The sequence below is a fragment of the Rhipicephalus microplus genome, unplaced genomic scaffold (genome assembly GCF_043290135.1).
Source record: "Rhipicephalus microplus isolate Deutch F79 unplaced genomic scaffold, USDA_Rmic scaffold_14, whole genome shotgun sequence".
NCBI classification, from domain to species: domain Eukaryota; kingdom Metazoa; phylum Arthropoda; class Arachnida; order Ixodida; family Ixodidae; genus Rhipicephalus; species Rhipicephalus microplus.
In genome coordinates this window covers 15,971,961-15,988,897 of record NW_027464587.1, presented here as the reverse complement: position 1 = coordinate 15,988,897, position 16,937 = coordinate 15,971,961, and the positions used below count along the sequence as shown (strand labels likewise).

The following is a 16,937-nucleotide window of genomic DNA, read 5'->3' as shown; positions in this document are numbered from 1 at the left end:
GTGCTCAAGTCGACGTCCAAGATAATCTTCCGGCCAACACTTTTGAATTCCACCACCTGTTCACCCGTGAATTGGGTTGTGTGCGCAGTTTTGTGCATAAAGTGATGCGTCGACCAGGTGTGTGCCCTGTGCGTGCCAAGCTGCGCCGCATTCATCTTCTTCTCCGTGAGCAAGTCTCTGCGGAACTGTCTCGCCTTCAAGCCAGTGGAATCATCGAGCCTGTCTCTGCTTCCGACTGGGTTTCTCCACTGGTCGTCGTCAAGAAAAAAGATGGATCCCTTCGACTATGCGTCGACTTACGAGAACTGAACAAGGCGATCGTCGTAGACGGGTTTCCAGTTCCTCACATTGAAGAACTGCTTCATCAGCTCTCCGGAGCGGTATGTTTCTCCAAGCTGGACCTCACGTCCGCTTATCACCAAGTTGAACTTTCTGAGTGCAGTAGAGACTTAACCACATTTGTATCGCACGAAGGCTTGTTTCGGTTTCGCCGCATGTGTTTCGGGCTTGCATCTGCCCCTGCAGGGTTTCAGAAAATGATGTCAATTATTCTTAAGGGTTGTAATGGCGCCCTTTGTTACTTGGATGACATTTTGGTGTGGGGACGTACTCGCGAAGAGCACGATGCTAACTTGCATACTGTTTTCAACCGCATCAGTGAATGTGGTATGAAACTTAATAACAAATGCATTTTTTCTGTGAATGAGTTACAATTTCTAGGACATAATGTCAGTTCCCGCGGCTTGACACCTGTTGAATCTAAAGTTCAGGCCATTGTCAATGCCCCACGGCCTACTGATGTTAAAACCTTGCAATCTTTTTTAGGTCTTGTTGGTTATTATGCCAAGTTTGTTCCTCACTATGCTGATGTTGTTGAACCACTGCGTACTCCACTTCGTCAAGCACAGCCTTTTAACTGGTCAGCTGAAGCTGAGCAGAGCTTCATTCAAGTTAAGTCAATACTGGCCTCAAAGCCAGCTGTTAGTATTTTCAAGGAGAAGCTTCCCATCGGCATCACGACGGATGCGTCCGATGTTGGACTGGGAGCAGTGTTTCAACAACTCAGAGGTGATCAGCTGATCACTATCGCTTTTGCATCTCGTACATTGACCCCTGCTGAACGCAGATATTCAGTAGGAGAGCGTGAAGCTCTCGCGTGTCTTTTTGCCTGTGAGAAATGGCATGTTTACTCGTGGGGCCGGCACTTCACATTACGTACAGATCACCAAGCACTAGTTGCTCTTCTTTCTGCAGGATCCGAGGCCGCCGCCCCATTCGCATTTCCCGTTGGTGTGCCAAACTCATGTATTATAATTTCAGTGTTCAATATTGCAAAGGTTCTAATAACGTGGTTGCTGATGCACTGTCGCGCCTTCCTCTTCAGATACCGATTACTGAAGAGCGGGATGAGGAAGTTGTTTCATTAGTTACTTCCTGCATTACTAAAGCTGAGCTTCAGGCAGCTACAGCTGCAGATTCCACTTTGTCTCAAGTTCTCAAATATTTACGTGAAGGATGGCCTTCCAAATGTGCTCTTGCTTCTGAATTCTTGCCTTACTTTGCAGTCCGACAGCAACTGTCTTGTGTCGAGGACTTGCTTTTCCGCAATGAACGCGTGATTCCCCCTGCTTCTTTCCGTAACAAGCTAATACAGCTTGCCCATGAGGGGCCCATCCAGGCATTGTCCGCACCAAACAGAATCTCCGAGACAGGTACTGGTGGCCAGCCTTAGACAAGCAGGTCGAGCATGCAGTTTACAACTGCCACATATGTCAGGCAGCTGACAAGTCTGCCAAACCTGCATTTTCTCCGTTGCAGCCAGTCCAGTGGCCTGATCGGCCTTGGCAGAAACTCGGCATGGACATCACCGGTCCTTTGAGTAATGTTCCGCAAAATGCCTGGTTCATTGTTTCTCTCATCGACTACCATTCCAAATGGCCAGAAATTTGTTTCACACATACGGTTACTTCTGAGGTCATCATTGAGTTTCTGTCTTCAATCTTCAGCTGGGAAGGTTTTCCTGATGCCATAGTTACGGACAATGGTCCACAGTTTCAGTCCCAACATTTCGAGGCTTTTCTTTCACAACGAGGAATTCAGCACTTGAGGTCATCAGTTTTCTATCCCCAATCAAATGGCCAAATCGAGCGCTTTAATCGCGTTCTGAAGGAACATATCCAGATCGCCCAATTAGAGCACCGTCCCCTCAAGCAAGTCTTGACTGAATGTTTAGCTTCGTACAGGTTCACACCACAAGGCACCACGGGAGTGTCTCCTGCTCAACTTCTCGACGGTAGGCAACCGCGAGTTGCTCTCGACATAGTGTCTTTGCCTCGTAACATAGCAGTGTCTTCTCCTGATCAAATCTGTACCAGGGTTTTTTCTCGTCAAAAAGCAATGAAAAAGTATGTCGACACCCGTCGAGGTGCAAAGCAGTCCAAAGTTCGCACTGGCGATCTAGTCAAGGTTCGTGTGCCAGGCAAGCTTCGAAGTATCGGGGTCCTTACATAGTCTTGGGCTAGGTTAGCCCCACTTCTTTTCGCTTAAGTGATGGTAATATCTGGAATGCTTCGCGCCTTGTTATTTTTCATACGGATTCGCCTTCAACACCTAAAGGTCTTCCTCATCACGTTCCGTCCAGGCCTTTCAACTACGCATCAGACTGTTACATGTGGCCTCCATGTACAGGCATTTCTTCTTCAAAGGGGGAGGAGTTACCAATCGGGGTCGCTGGTTCAAGTACACCAAGTCATACGGTTCACTTCGAACCTTCAAATACAGCTGAGACCGTTGAGCCGGACTCCGCTCCGCAAAATTCTTCCGAAGCTCATGCTGCGAGCTCTGATGAGATCGCGAATTTTAACGCTCGTTCAGAGCCTTCACAATCTTCCACTGCTCTTGATGTGTCACATCAGAGCAAAAGTGACCAAGGTGCAGAGACACCTGATTCTACACCCAAAAGGGCCCGCCCTAAGCGGAAGCGGCAGAAGCCGCGTCGGTTCGAAGACTATGTGATGTAGAACTCTTGTTCCGAACAGTTGTGTAAATTTTTTTGTTTGTCAGTGCATTTGCAGGACTTTTAGTGTGCGAGTTCGGTGTGCCGTGTTCTGAAATTTCGTATGTTCTAACGTACATACCTTGTAAAATATGTTGGTATCGAGCATGTATAAATATAAACAGTGTATAGGTGTGCTTTTTTCGAGGAGGGGATGGTTGTTGTGTTCTGGGTTTCGGTTTCGGAATGACATGTGAGGATGCCAGGGGGCGCCGCTCTGGCATCTAGGATTTCAAGGCGACTGTAAAATAAAACCAGTGAGTGTGTTGGGTAACCGTGGAGTGCGGTTGTTCTTCTTTCCTTTGGCGTTTCGCGCCAACCCGCGTGTTCGGGCTGGTCGGCGTCCCCGCCGGCCGCGTACGTCTCCGTCGGCCGTCTTCTTCTTCTGCTTCGTCGGGACCAGCCAGCCCCCAACACAGCAATGCCAGAACGCCATGTTGTGTCGTAAGCCTTCTCAATATCGAGGAACACAGAGAGGAAGTATTGTTTATGGACGAAAGCATCTCGAATCTCTGCCTCCATACGCACCAGATGGACGGTGGTGGATCTACCCTCTCGAAACCCACACTGGAATCGGTCGAGCAGATTGTGTGTTTCAAGAAAATGTAAAAGTCACTGGTTTATTATCTTTTCAAAAAGTTTGCAAAAGCAGCTTGTAAGTGCAATGGGCCCATAACTCGAAACTGAGGAAGGGTCCTTGCTTTGTTTCAAAATAGGGATATCAATAGCCTCTTTCTAGGAAGTAGGGATGGTGCCAGAAAGACAGATAGCATTGTGTAAGAAAAGTAAAGTTTTTCACGTTTTGAGTGGCAGGTTTTTTAACATTTCATACATGACACGGTCGTAGCCTAGGGCAAAATCACTGCATGAGTTTAGCGAAGTTTGCAGCTAAGCTAAGTTGAAAGGTTGGTTGTATGCCTCGTATTTTGTACACTTGTGTTCTAGTTTCTGCTATTCTATTCTTGCTTTATATCTTTGGAAAGCTTCAGTATAGTGTGACGAGCTAGACACTTGCTCGTAGTGTGCACCGAGGAAGTTCGCCTGATCTTCCAGGCTGTCACCCTGTGTGTTTACGAGTGGGAGTGAGTGTACTTGTCTACCTGCTACCTTACCAACCATATTCCATATTCCAGCTTCTTGTGTATACGAATCGATCCCTTATAAAAACTTGTGCCAGCTTTCTCTTCTGGCCTGCCGACGCATTTTCATGCCTTGAGACTTTATTTTCTTGGTTATTGGTTGGGACTTCTGTCTTATCATGCCTGTTTTATTCTTTAAACTTGTGTCACCTGCAAGTCCTTCCAACCCTTGAGGAGCTCACCTTCAGTGAGGCCAAGCAAGTCTTGATCGGACGCAACGCCCCGAGAAATGTTGAAGAAAGGTGTGGTGAAATTGAGATAGGAATGTTTCCAAACAATTCTAGTTTCGAGACGTTTACATATTGAATTGGATTGGATAAACTTTTATTATTGGATAAACTTTTATTTCGTTTACATATTGATCTTGACATTTTAATTCGACGAGGAGATCCCCACTGGCCATTCTTGTAGCCTGGTAACCTGGACCAAGTGCTGTAGTGAGGCATTTGGAGACAACAAAATTTAAGATTGTTCTGGCGTTCTTTTCAGCAGTTTCGCAGTGAATTACATGTTAGGGGGGGAAAGTTTCTTTTGGTTTTTTGAAATAATTGGAAATGTCTTCAGTCGCCCTCTCTTCGATCGCCCTCTCTTCGAGAAAGGACGATTGTGCAGTAAAGGAAGAGAAGTAAAATCCACAAAGTAGGTGTAAATTCGGCAGCCATGCCAGTCGCCCACCATGGAGCCCAACACGGGGTACGTGACAGGCCCTAAAATTGCATGGGGGATGTCATTGTCAGCTGTACACAGCCGCTATAACCAAATATATTGTGCCCAAGACACAGCACATACACAAAATTAACCCTCGCGGCCAGAAAAGATTGGAAGTAAACAGAAGAGAGAAGATGGCAGGACAAAAAAAAGTGAGATATAAAGATTTAGGGAGGGAGAGATAGGTAAAGACGACTGCCGATTTCCCCTGGGTGGGTCAGCCCAGGGGTACCGTCTACGTGAAGCCAGGACCAAGGAGGTGTGTTGCCTGTGCCTTGAAGGTCCAATCACCCGGCGTCGGCTCAACCCCCAGGATCCCCTTTTCCCCGGACACAGCAAAGCCACGCACGGCTAGGCGTGGAAGGGAGTCGAACCCTCCGTTTCTCTGTTAGCTCGGGTCCGTGGTGTTGCTACACACCAAAGGCCTGCTTGCCCAGACACCCCTGCGGGAAACGCTAGAATATTTGATGTCAACTGTATAAATGCAGACGTGCTTCACTGCTCATAAGTTGATTGAAAGCCGATGCTCTGTTCACCGCTATTAGTGTTAGTGGGCATCACTGTAATCTGACCTTCAGTTTACGGGCCACAAGTTCGGCCGAATAAACAGTTCATCTTGTAATTACCATCTGCTTCCTTCGTCCTCGTCATGACCCCATAAGAATATAATGAGCTATTGCTTATAGCAAAATGAGTCGTTATAGTTTTATCATTTTGAATCTTGATAATTTGGACTCGAAGGGGCCCGAAAATTTGTTTGAATTAAAAGAAGCTCGAATTAAGCTAATTGAACAGATACAGTTGGGCATGTGCATTGAGCTAACACATGAGGGTGAAGTTTCAGAAGACTTACATTTATTCACAAATCACAGGACACTCGTTATTAATTGAAGTAATCGGTGGTGCGCATCTACACACGTTTGCCTTGCAGCGAGTCAATCAATTTTGCATGCAGTTTGCAAAGCATTCCTACTTCAGCTTCATCATTCTCTTGACAAGAGATGTTGGGCACGGCAATGTCCAGTGCCAACGCCAACACTCTCTAAAGACGACAGCAATGACTGCGTTTTGGCTGCTACACTTTGCGCCACAAAAGCAGCGTGGCCAGCACATGACGAGAAAGAAGGAGCGTCTCCACGCGGAGAGAATCAGATCGGCATTTGAGAGAGAACCAACATTAGGCAGCAGCTTCTTTTTTTTTCTTTTGCTCCCTTTGCGCGCAGCGTTGAAAGGAGAAGGGTTTCTACATGGCAGGGACGGGAAAGGTGGAAGCGTAGCATCGGCGCGTAGCAGATCAGCATTAGAGAGAGAGGCACGACAGCTTTCTCTTTTTTTTGCTCACTTCGTGCGGGGTGTTGAATAAAGAAAATGACAAGTCTCTCTACGTGATAGGGATAGAAAAGGGACAAGCGTGGCACAGGCACATCCCAGATCGGCATTTAGGAGAGAGCAAACATTTTGCCGCAGCCTTTTCTTTCGTTTTCTTTTTTTTTCTTTTTTGTGCACAGGATTGAGGTGCCAGAGATGCTGGCGTGAGATTGGGTGTGATACTGAGAGCATTTTCGGAGCGCGGTATGTTGACCGTCGCAAGTGCTTGCGCGTTCAAAATACAGGTGGTTTTCACTAATTGGAATAAACATAGCTTTGACGGGACCACAGCATGAGTTCAAATTAACTGGAAGTTCAAATAAACGTGTTTGAATTAATGGTATTCATTGTATTTGAAAGATCACTTATAAAAATTCTTGGTTAACATCATATTTTGTGTGTTTAGACACAAAATATCTTGAATGTTAGATCTCAACCCTCTACAATGAGATTTGACTTAATATTACAGGGCAAGCTAATTATCACTGACTGCACAAATGAAATGAAATTCATGTGCGTAGGCTTCACACACTAGGAAGCAATCTTGTATAGATGTGGGATATAAACTACCATTTTTCATTAAAACAACAGTATTTTCATTTTTACGAAACACTCACAAAGATGCTCTAACTAGCTCAGCTGAGAACTGGCCTCATGTTATCACATTTGATGCAAATGCTCGTTGTGCATGTGACAGATCTTCACTACATGCATTCATTCAAGTAATATTAAAGAATGAACACCATCATTAAATTCCAAAGTTTAACAATTGTACCTTTTGTGAAGACGTCGATCCTGAGTTTGTTGTGTTTGGATGGAAGTACGGCGGCAACTGCAAGTGATGTCACATCTCTACAAGAAAAAGGAAAAAAGAAAGTGTAGTAGCATCTGCTGTCTGACTAGTGGCATGCTTTATCATTTCCACACATGCATGTAAGCAGTTCTTCTATGTTGTGTTCACAAAGACATAGGAGAACTGCTTCGAATACCATTTCTAACAAATTTAATGCCTTTTTTCAATCTGTGTTCACGTGGACAGCTCTGCATGCAGCGCTGCCGTCATACATTTTTGATTGTCCTATGCCTGAAGTAGAAATAACAGAGGATGGTGTCTTCAACCTTTTGCATAAACTAGACGTGAAGAAATCAGCTGCCCTCGATCAACTGTCCAATACTTTTTTAAGTAGATATGCTGCATGGGTAGCTAAATATCTGCATCAAATTTACGTTTCGTCCCTATGCACTTCGACTATTCCTGATGATTGGCGCTCGACAAAGATTATTCTCATGCATAAATCTGGTTCTTCTGAAGAAATTAGCAACTACAAACCAGTTTCCTTAACAAGTACTTGTTGTAAACTTTTCGAGCATATTATTTATAAGGCCATCATTACTTACCTCGATTATAACAATTTGTTTAATTCCAAACAGAATGGTTTTAGATCTGGTTTGTCAACTGTTACCCAACTATCTGAAATAACTGATGACAATTAGTACACTAAATACTAATGGTCAAACCGACGCTATATTTCTAGATTTGTCAAAGGTGTTGGATGTTGTACCTTATTCCGATTTGATTACAAAACTTCTCTCAATTGGCATTGAACGGAAAGTAGTCGCATGGATAGTATGTTACTTAAGAATTAGAACACAGTGTGTTGCCATTAATGAGTGTATCTCTGAAGAGTTGGATGTGTACTCTGGAGTCCCGCAGGGCTCGGTACTGGGCCCTCTACTTTCTTTAGTATATATAAATGATATTTATCTTATTGTTGAACTCCCTATCCATATTAAATTATTTGCGGACGACAGCATGGTATACACAGCTATTAAAACCCGAGATGACCAAATTAAATTAAACAATGCCTTGCACTCAATTAAGACATGGTGTACAAAGTGAGTTTTAAGAATAAATGCTACTAAGACAGCTTCTATTACACTCAATAACAAAAAGAGGCCTCTCGGCTTCACTTATTCTTTAGGTAATGCTACGATCAACAGGTCCGATAAGGTTAAATATTTAGGCATCACACTTACAAGCAACCTCAGTTGGGAAACACACATTAATAACATTTGTCAGGGTGCACTTAAGAAATATTTTTGAAAAGAAAGTTGCGCAGTACCCCTCCTCCTGTGAATATAAACGCTTATACGTCACTAGTGCAACCTACGTTGGAGTATGCAGATGTCATTTGGAGCCCTTACCAACAATACTTAATAAGTAAAATTGAAATAGCGCACAATTTAGCTTTGCGCTTCATTTATTCTGTTTATTCGCGTCACTCGAGTGTAACCACTTTACGTAATAGGGCAAACCTTCAAACACTCGAGCAGCATAGGGTCATATCTAGATTGAAATTCCTCTATCAGCTTTACTACGGTCACTTCAATATGTCGCGGAAACGCTACATCCAAGAGCCTTTCAAACGATCAGCGAGAATTTATCACGGTAAGGCTTTTAGGCAACCGATTAGCCACATTAATTTGCATAAGTTTTCTTTGTTTCCTCGAGCAATTTCTTATTGGAATATGTTACCTGAAGAGACGGTCAACTCTGTGTCATTAGAGCTGTTTTCTCAGCGTATTTGTAATATAAGCTTTGGTTAAAGTGTCGTTACAAAATTGGAAGACATTATCATTGTGTTAATTTTAATGTATGCATACCGTATCATATGATTACACGCGATTGTGTAAGCATATTTATGCCTCCTCTTATGTGTGTTGTACGTTTTAAAATTACGTCAAGCAACACTGATGTATTGTCAAGTTGTATGTCAAATTTCTGTCAATGTATTTGTTTGTTTTCACTCCTGTGTGGGCCTGAGAAGAACCTGCAGTATCTGTAAATAAAAAAATTCAAAAAATTTGTGCAACTAAAAAAAAAATCATTGCATGTAAAAAAAACTGTTTCAAGCTTGTTCACTGAATTGTTTCTGCCTGCTAGCTGGAACCTGTGTAATCACCGCTGAAATCATTTCAGAGAACTTTAACTGTAAATACTATATTTTAAATTTTTTTAATAGACTCAACCCTCACAGAAGGTCAAAAAAAAAAGAGAAGCAATGACAATTGATGGAATACAAAAAATTACGGCATATTCACGGGGTCAATGATGATGAATGGGCGAAGCTCCGGAGGGATTCATCGGTAAACTGTGAATCTTCCGTGTAATTCGCCCAGTCGATGATCATGTAAAGACGTGAGAAACGCTGTGTGTGTATATACACAAATCAACTTTTATTTGTTCTTAGACGATGGATGGCTTGCGATGTCCCTTGCCTCGCGCGCTCGCACATCGGGATTCTGTCTGCGAGCGCGCGCTGCTGCCGCCTTGCGCTCTCTCCGCTGTGCAGCCTTATCCATCTGGCGACTCCGAGCGCGCGCCAACAGCGAACGGATTTTATTACAACGCTCCCCCTAGCGTACGTCGCCGCACTAAATCGAACGATTGCCTTCAACCAATGACACGCGCCATATGTGACATCATTCCTATTTTATAAGATCTCGCGTCTTTCATCAAGTACAAGTACCGCTTTCTAGTTTATAACATCTTGCATCTTTTCATCATCAGCTACAAGTACCACCATCTAGTAAACACTACAAGAACTAAACGAGAGGTGGCTACATACAGGAGACGGTACCGCCATCTAGTGAACACTGCAAGAACTAAACTAGAGGTGGCTACATACAGGCTACAGGGGACGCACAGCCCACGCCCTAAGGAGCTTCGCCCCTAAAAAAAAATGTGCAAGGTCGCTTATTCTACTTGGTACTGAAAAACTTACATTGAAAACTATTGTAAATGAGGATTGACAGCATTTTAAAAGTCGGTGACATCTTTTAGAATAATAAAGGTGTTTGGTGAATTTATTAGAGTATTGTACAATTTAATAGAAGACGTTCTAATAAGGATTATTGGGGTACACTTGTCCTTGTTTCTGTAGTTATGAATTCTATCATTATGAATAATAAAATAAACGTCAATTACAATCAGCTAAGAAAGAAAGAGAAATAAAATAATAAGATATTCACGAGGCACACCTTATTGCTTTGCAGTACAAGAGGATGCTTTTTTAGGGGTGAGTTGATGCTTAGGTGCTCTTGATTGATGTGTGGGGTGTAACATCCCAAAACCGTCCTATGAATATGAGAGACATTGTAGTGGAGTGCTCCGGAAATATCAACCACCAGGGGTTTTGTAACGTGTGCTTAGGCACACTTGACTATGGAGCAAAATATATTGCGTGAAGTAAGTGATGACAAAAGGGAAGAAAGCGAAGCATCGGTGCTTCCCTTCTACCCCCACTTACATTATGAAATGTATTTCGCACCACAGTCAAGTGTACCTAAGCAAGGCCTTAGTACTGACTGCAACATATTTCTGTAACGTGCACTGAAACACATACATGTCAAGGCAAATTTATAGGAGAGTGTCCTGGCACGATGAAATGACAGTCAAATTTTCCCAAGATAGGAAAAATCACTATGGATAGAAACACCGGGGTAACTTTACAAATGTGCTCATAGCTAAAAGCTATACATTAGTTCTGTTTCCCTCATGCAAATAACAAAAGCAGCTTGGTAAGACATTATAAGGCCAAAGAGCTTTTTCTTTTAAGTGTCCCAAATGATACTTGGTCAAACAGGTATTTTGATAGCACAATAACATTACGAATAGACAAACACACATTATCCATACAGTAATAAGTAGACAATTTAAATGTATTTTGGGCTGAATAAAGCTAAAAAAAAAGTCTACTGGACCAATATAAACTCTATGCTGCACTGACTAATAAATATTTTGTACATCCAAATATATAGATTTATTCAATTATAACAAATTATTATTTCCATTTTATGATAAACGAAATGAAAATTGTCCATGAACTGGCAAGAAAAAACAAAATATTACAAGCAGTTATATACCGTAACAAATGCCAGACAGGGAATCTGTCAAGTGCACAAGTGATCGATTGCCAGCGAGATCACATATGGTGACATAAATCCACCAGTAGATGCATGTGATTGCACCTGATTGGTCAAAGCGAGGCCACACAAAGAATGGCATTTCAGTGAACACCTTGTGCCACGTGATGGGAGGTCATGCGACCTAAGCCTTAGCATTTCGGTGAGCACCTCGCATCACATGAATTGCTGCCAGCGCAGTAGAACTTTGCCAGCTGAATGCTTCCTGTTACCTACACGACCCTCTTATATGCCCAGGTGCCTTGCCTTGGTTTATTGCAGTTACTAATCAACTGTGCATTACTTTCAGATTACCTTGTATCGAAAGCACCACTAGGTTTATGCTTTTATCTAAACTTTGAGAAAATATTTAATGAAGCACCCACAGCAAATGTCAAACTTTTCAATTGTGTTTGCCAGTACAATGCATCCATATGCTTCCCATAAATTAGGGTTCAACTTGACTTCATATCGCAAGGGACCGTGTTCACGACTTGCCTCACTAAAGAAATTTACTTTGTTTTACTTATTGATTCACTGCCTCGTCAGATAATGTGACCTGTGTGGTGCCTGCGACTACCACTACTACTAATTCGACGACACAAGATAGATAAAGTCAGCTTCACTGTAAAAGAGTTGTAAAGAAGTCAGTGCAACAAGTAGGAGCAGTAAGAGCAATAATATAGAAGGAGAAATGCAGTAGAACCTCAACTACGCATTCATATTTATTACAATGCACCAATGCCGATGCTTGCAACATTATTATCAAGTGAGCCTGCAAAATGCTTCAGTGAATTCGGATTGCATGTTTTCCCAGATCGTGTATTTTTTCCCGCATTTTTTTTCCCTGATGTATGAATGCGGTGCTAGTGTATATGCTTTGTTGAGACTAAAAGTACGCTGTCATATTGGTGAGTGGCCCTTTTATCCCAATAAATCGAGGCCCAACAGAGTGACAAGCGAAGATGAACTTACTTGCTGTATGGCTTGACCCCAAATTGCCAACTTGCAGGAGCAGTCATTAGGAACCACGGTCTCATCAGGTGAGTGACGTTGGCGTACGACCGGTTGTGACAGAACTGCAGGCCACTGGCCCGTCCAAGGCCACCACCAGTGCACCAGTCAATGTTGACACGTTGAATGTTCCAGTCACCCATTTCTTCAACACGATTATGTTTTATTATTTGATTAGTGCGCCTGAAATGAAAAGGTGCATTGAAGCATTATCAGCCATGGCCGTCAGCATGGATGAAAATTAGAGAGTAAGGAAAAATCTCCCCACAGAGCGTTGTTTAAACATCTATGCAGTTGGTAAGCAAGGAGTTCTGTTCAGTTGTTCCACCTTCCTTGGGGCACTGTTTTCGAGCAGCATTGGCACACTGTCTTTCTTTATGCTAGCATTCATGAGCATTTAATTGCCCCACAGAAGGCAGAAGCTGCAATCACTTTAATTTTTGCAAAATATACATTTTCTTTATGTTTACCTATCTACATGTCAGCTTCACGCCTTGTCCTGGACAGGAATTTCATTTCACAACTACAAAATTCAGTGAAGCCTCCACAGAAAACAGTCTCTTTATACATTTGTCTGGCATCACAAGTGCAACACGCTGTTTTAGTATATTGACATTCTGCTGGCATGGCTGCTTAGATGAGCAGCTACAACACTTGCTTTCGAAGCAAAGGTTTGATATTGAGCACCAACGAATAAATCAGTTATTTCTTTATGGTAATGATTGTCTTACATGACAGAGCACATTAATGACAACTGATACTGTGTCAAACAAAAACGATAAAGTGGAATGCTGGGCCAGTTGGTACAACATAATTTGGAAATATATAAGCGCACAAGGTAGAAGCGTTTTTTTCTGTCAAGTGCTCTTCCTTCTACCTTGTGCGCTGATATATTTCCACAAAACAAAAACGAGCCCTTAGATTTCCGCTTCTTTCCTACAGCTACTTGTCAACAGGCAGTTCAGTTCTACTGAACAGCCTTCAAGAAAAATGAGCCCTGTTCATCTGCGTTCCATGAAAGCATAATACTGTCCACACTCTTTTGTACCACAGAGCTATGAATAAACTAATTCCTTAAGTCGACTAAGGTTGCACGGCGGGCTTGTTGGTTATTCATGTTGTTCGAGGTATAGCGCATCCTGGATGGGAAAGAGAAGAAGACACAGAACACATACACAGCGCTAATATGTGTGTATGTGTATGTAAGCACCGTGTATGTGTTCTGTGTCTTCTTCTCTGTCCCGTCCTGGATGCGCTATACCTCGAACAACATAATTCCTTAAGAAAGTTTTCAAGTTGATGAAAAGCTTGACGTGGTCACAGATAATGTGGTAGGCTTCTTTTCTGAAAAAGCTTGAAGCCTCAGACAGATTATTGACATTTTCCTTTTATGAACCTTTCTTCAACCTGTGCTCACCTGTACAACTGATCTGCAACATTTTGTTCAGTGCTGTAAGTACGTTTTATACCTATGCAGCTCAAATATCAACACATAGAAATACAGCGGTTGTGTTTCCTGATAACAAGTGCATCGATTTGAATGATGCTCCTCAAGTTTAAATCAGGAAGTTAATATATATGAAAAGTAGGAAGTAATTTCTCTATTTCATACAAGCATTTACAAATCAAAAAGCATGATTAAAATTTACAACATTTTTTACTTTGCAACAACTGTGAATATATTGAGATTCCACAAACCAAGACATTCAAGGCAAACAAAAAAATCACATTACTTTTCGTTACCTGAAGTTCTGATAATACTGATAGCTCATTGTCTTGCTTAAAGCCATGCCGTTGACGAAGAGTTCAGTGAGAACTTTGGTGAAGCATTTGAGATGACACAGTATTGTAAACGAGTATCATATCGGTTATTTTTTTCAAATCTAAGTACGCAAAATAGGTAAATGCACCATGTTACAAAGTCTCGTCCCGAGTTCAGGCTACTAGTTCATATGTCTGTTGCGCACATACTAACTGTGGTCACCAAATGATGAGCTATACTTACTACCACAAGCGTGAAACAGTTTTTAACAATAACACATTTGTATACTGTTCCTTTCAATTAACTTTTTCTTTGTGTTTTAAAATGCAAATCAATATGATCCTGCAAGGCATGTTCTTGAAATATTATAATGACTGATGATCCTATGCTGCTGCTGCAATGCTATCAAATGGTGCGAAATAGCCTTTCACTTTCATGTCTTGGCATCATTGTCCTGTGATTTTTCCAATGTCTTCCGTGATGTCAAAATAAATTTAATTGAACTTTATTAGAGTAAACACAGTGCATCAACTATTCAGTACTGATGACTTCCTTTTAAGCTGTGTTCTACAGAACTGTGCCACCCTTTGGGCAACTGTGACTTAAAGATTTGTTACCCGCTTCTAAAAAGAAGCCTATAGCTGTTAGAATTTTTTTTTGTCTCCAGTTTACAAAGTCAAGCTCTTCACGTGAAACAATGATGAAGCCGAAGGTTTGACAGAAGCCCACCTGGTTGTGATGAAACATGAGGTACCAACCAAAATAAAAATAAAAACAAATAAAAAAATGCTTCAGATTGGGTATAAAAGTCTAATTTGTTTTAGTTCACCTTGGTAAAGTGAGCAAGGCTTTTTAAACCAAGCCGAAATGGCTTTTATTTTCATTAACACTTTTTATTTTCCTTTTAGTGCCATCTTTTAATGCTCATTATATCACGGTGGTTATCCAATATCAAAAAATTTTGGTTTTGTGTGCATTTTAATAGCTGTGATATACATGCCGGGCTTCCTGGCCCTAAAATAAAAAGTTGGAAGTCCACGGTTCATCCTGTCTTCCTTTTTCCTCTTTTGTACTTGCACAGCTAGCCTGTATTTAAGAAAGCACAGCACTCTGTTCAGTGCAGTGTTCAAGTGCAACTCACAAAAGCTGAAGTATCTTCTGCTCTTTCCTCGGAACTTCTACCTCGAAGAGAACGGATCGCTGTTGCATACTGAGCAACATTTTGAGCTGAGTGGTTGTATAGGCAGAGCTGTTGGCTTGAATGCCAATTCGTGTCTTGGTCGGGAAGTCAAGCACCATGCCGTTCAAGAAGGTCAGGGCTCCACTGCCACAGGAAAAAAAAAAGCAAGCAAGAGCCAACAATTATGAAGATAGGTAGGGATCGATGCTACGGAAGACAGGCATACTACCAAGAACATAACAAGAAATGTAAAGAAAGCTACAAACAAGTGAAATTTCTCTTTATTTATTCATTTATTTCATTCACACTGTTAGTGTACCTGTCAAAACAAGAGCTAGTAATTTGGGCCAAAGTTCATGATTTTTTAAAAATCAAGTTACACGAAGAAACCATCAGAAAACGAAACAGAAAAATAAAAAAATACATGAGAACAAAGTTTTCACATTGAGAATAAAACACACATTATAGAACGACTCAGCAGAACACAGGTGAGCAAACGAGTGCACTTGCACAGCTTAGTTCGACATTGGAAGCAACAATAATGCTTTCATGACTGCACATTTTGTGATTGTTCGTGTGCTAACGATGGCTTCAGGTTCAAATTTCAGTGCTCTCCGAGTGCCTCTGGGCAGCTAATGCCATTTAAAGGGTAAAAGGTGAAGCATTCTATCAGTTTCGTTTTTGAGTTTATTTTTTTGCCACAAAAGGGTTTTTACAGCTTCTTCAGAGTCGGGGAGATAAGCGCTTGTGGTTACTGCTATTGTGTTGGCATCGTTTACGTGCACTTTACGAAAACGGCTACTTAAAATGAATTCCAATAAATCTGAGCATCAAGCTGCAGATAATGGTCACAGCACGGGTACGTAAGAAGATTTTGAATTATCAGACGTCAGCACGAACAGCGACAGTGTGCTAAACCGCCCAGGAACATCAACAGTGAGCTTTGCTCTCTCCTCAGGCTGTTTTATTGCTGACACGCGTTCATGTAAACATATCCGATTTATACTAAAGGTCACAGCTTTTATCTGCAAGGTATCAACTTAATTTAGGTAGAAGCCTTTAGCACCGGCTGCAGAAAGAGCAGAGAGCTCTCGGCGAAGACAGCACAGGGTGAACTCCACTCTCACGGCACTCCAGACCTAGCGCTACAGAATGCCATGAGGTGGCTTCTTTTCTTTTGACTAGACAAATAAGTATAGGTGAATGCATACTTTCGACAACCCAACACACACACACTAAGAGCGACGAATCCTGGAGGGAAATTGTTTGGGGGAGATTCACATGTTTGTCAAACTTCTGGTGTACTGGGAAATCAATGCTATCTCGTGCCTTCATTGCGAATACATGTTCTTCTGTAGAACAAAGAGAAATGATTTTCTCAGTAAAGCAAAGAAATTAAAACTGGATGCAAAAACACTTATAGAGTTCCACTCTACTTCCAGGGTTAATGTGAATGAGCACCTAATCTGCTTTGGCGAGCAGTTACTCGGTGCCACGGTGCAAAAAAAAAGGAACTACGATAGAAATTTATGTGGACAGGGGAAGGCAAAGTGTTTGCGAGAAAAAATGAAGACTTTCTGGCGTTGAAGGTTTCATGCATTAGTGATATTGAGAAGATGAACGATGCAACATAGTGTGTGCCTTATTTTCTCTGTGTGTGTACGTGGGTACGTAAATAATGGACTTTCCTGAAGCGTGTAGCTATTACGATGTCACCTTTTTTAACAAAACTGTTTCAAGTACTTC

General features: G+C 42.0%; 2 protein-coding genes across 5 annotated transcripts in view; one reads left to right on the top strand and one right to left on the bottom strand.

The window, feature by feature from the left end:
• LOC119181451 (uncharacterized) overlaps positions 1-16,937 on the bottom strand; it is a 607,968-nt gene that overhangs the window by 383,297 nt on the left and 207,734 nt on the right. For all 4 annotated transcript variants that reach the window (XR_012888604.1, XR_012888603.1, XR_012888605.1 and 1 more), the window contains exons 17-19: positions 15,153-15,335; positions 12,211-12,432; positions 7,046-7,122 (exon numbers count right to left, since the gene is read on the bottom strand). Coding sequence is in view for 1 of the 4 variants with exons in the window: in XM_037432704.2 (XP_037288601.2) it covers positions 7,046-7,122; positions 12,211-12,432; positions 15,153-15,335 (482 nt within the window). In the remaining 3 variants the exon portion in view is untranslated. The remainder of the gene's footprint in view (positions 1-7,045; positions 7,123-12,210; positions 12,433-15,152; positions 15,336-16,937) is intronic.
• LOC119181453 (uncharacterized) overlaps positions 1-16,937 on the top strand; it is a 159,530-nt gene that overhangs the window by 52,750 nt on the left and 89,843 nt on the right. The window lies entirely within an intron of this gene.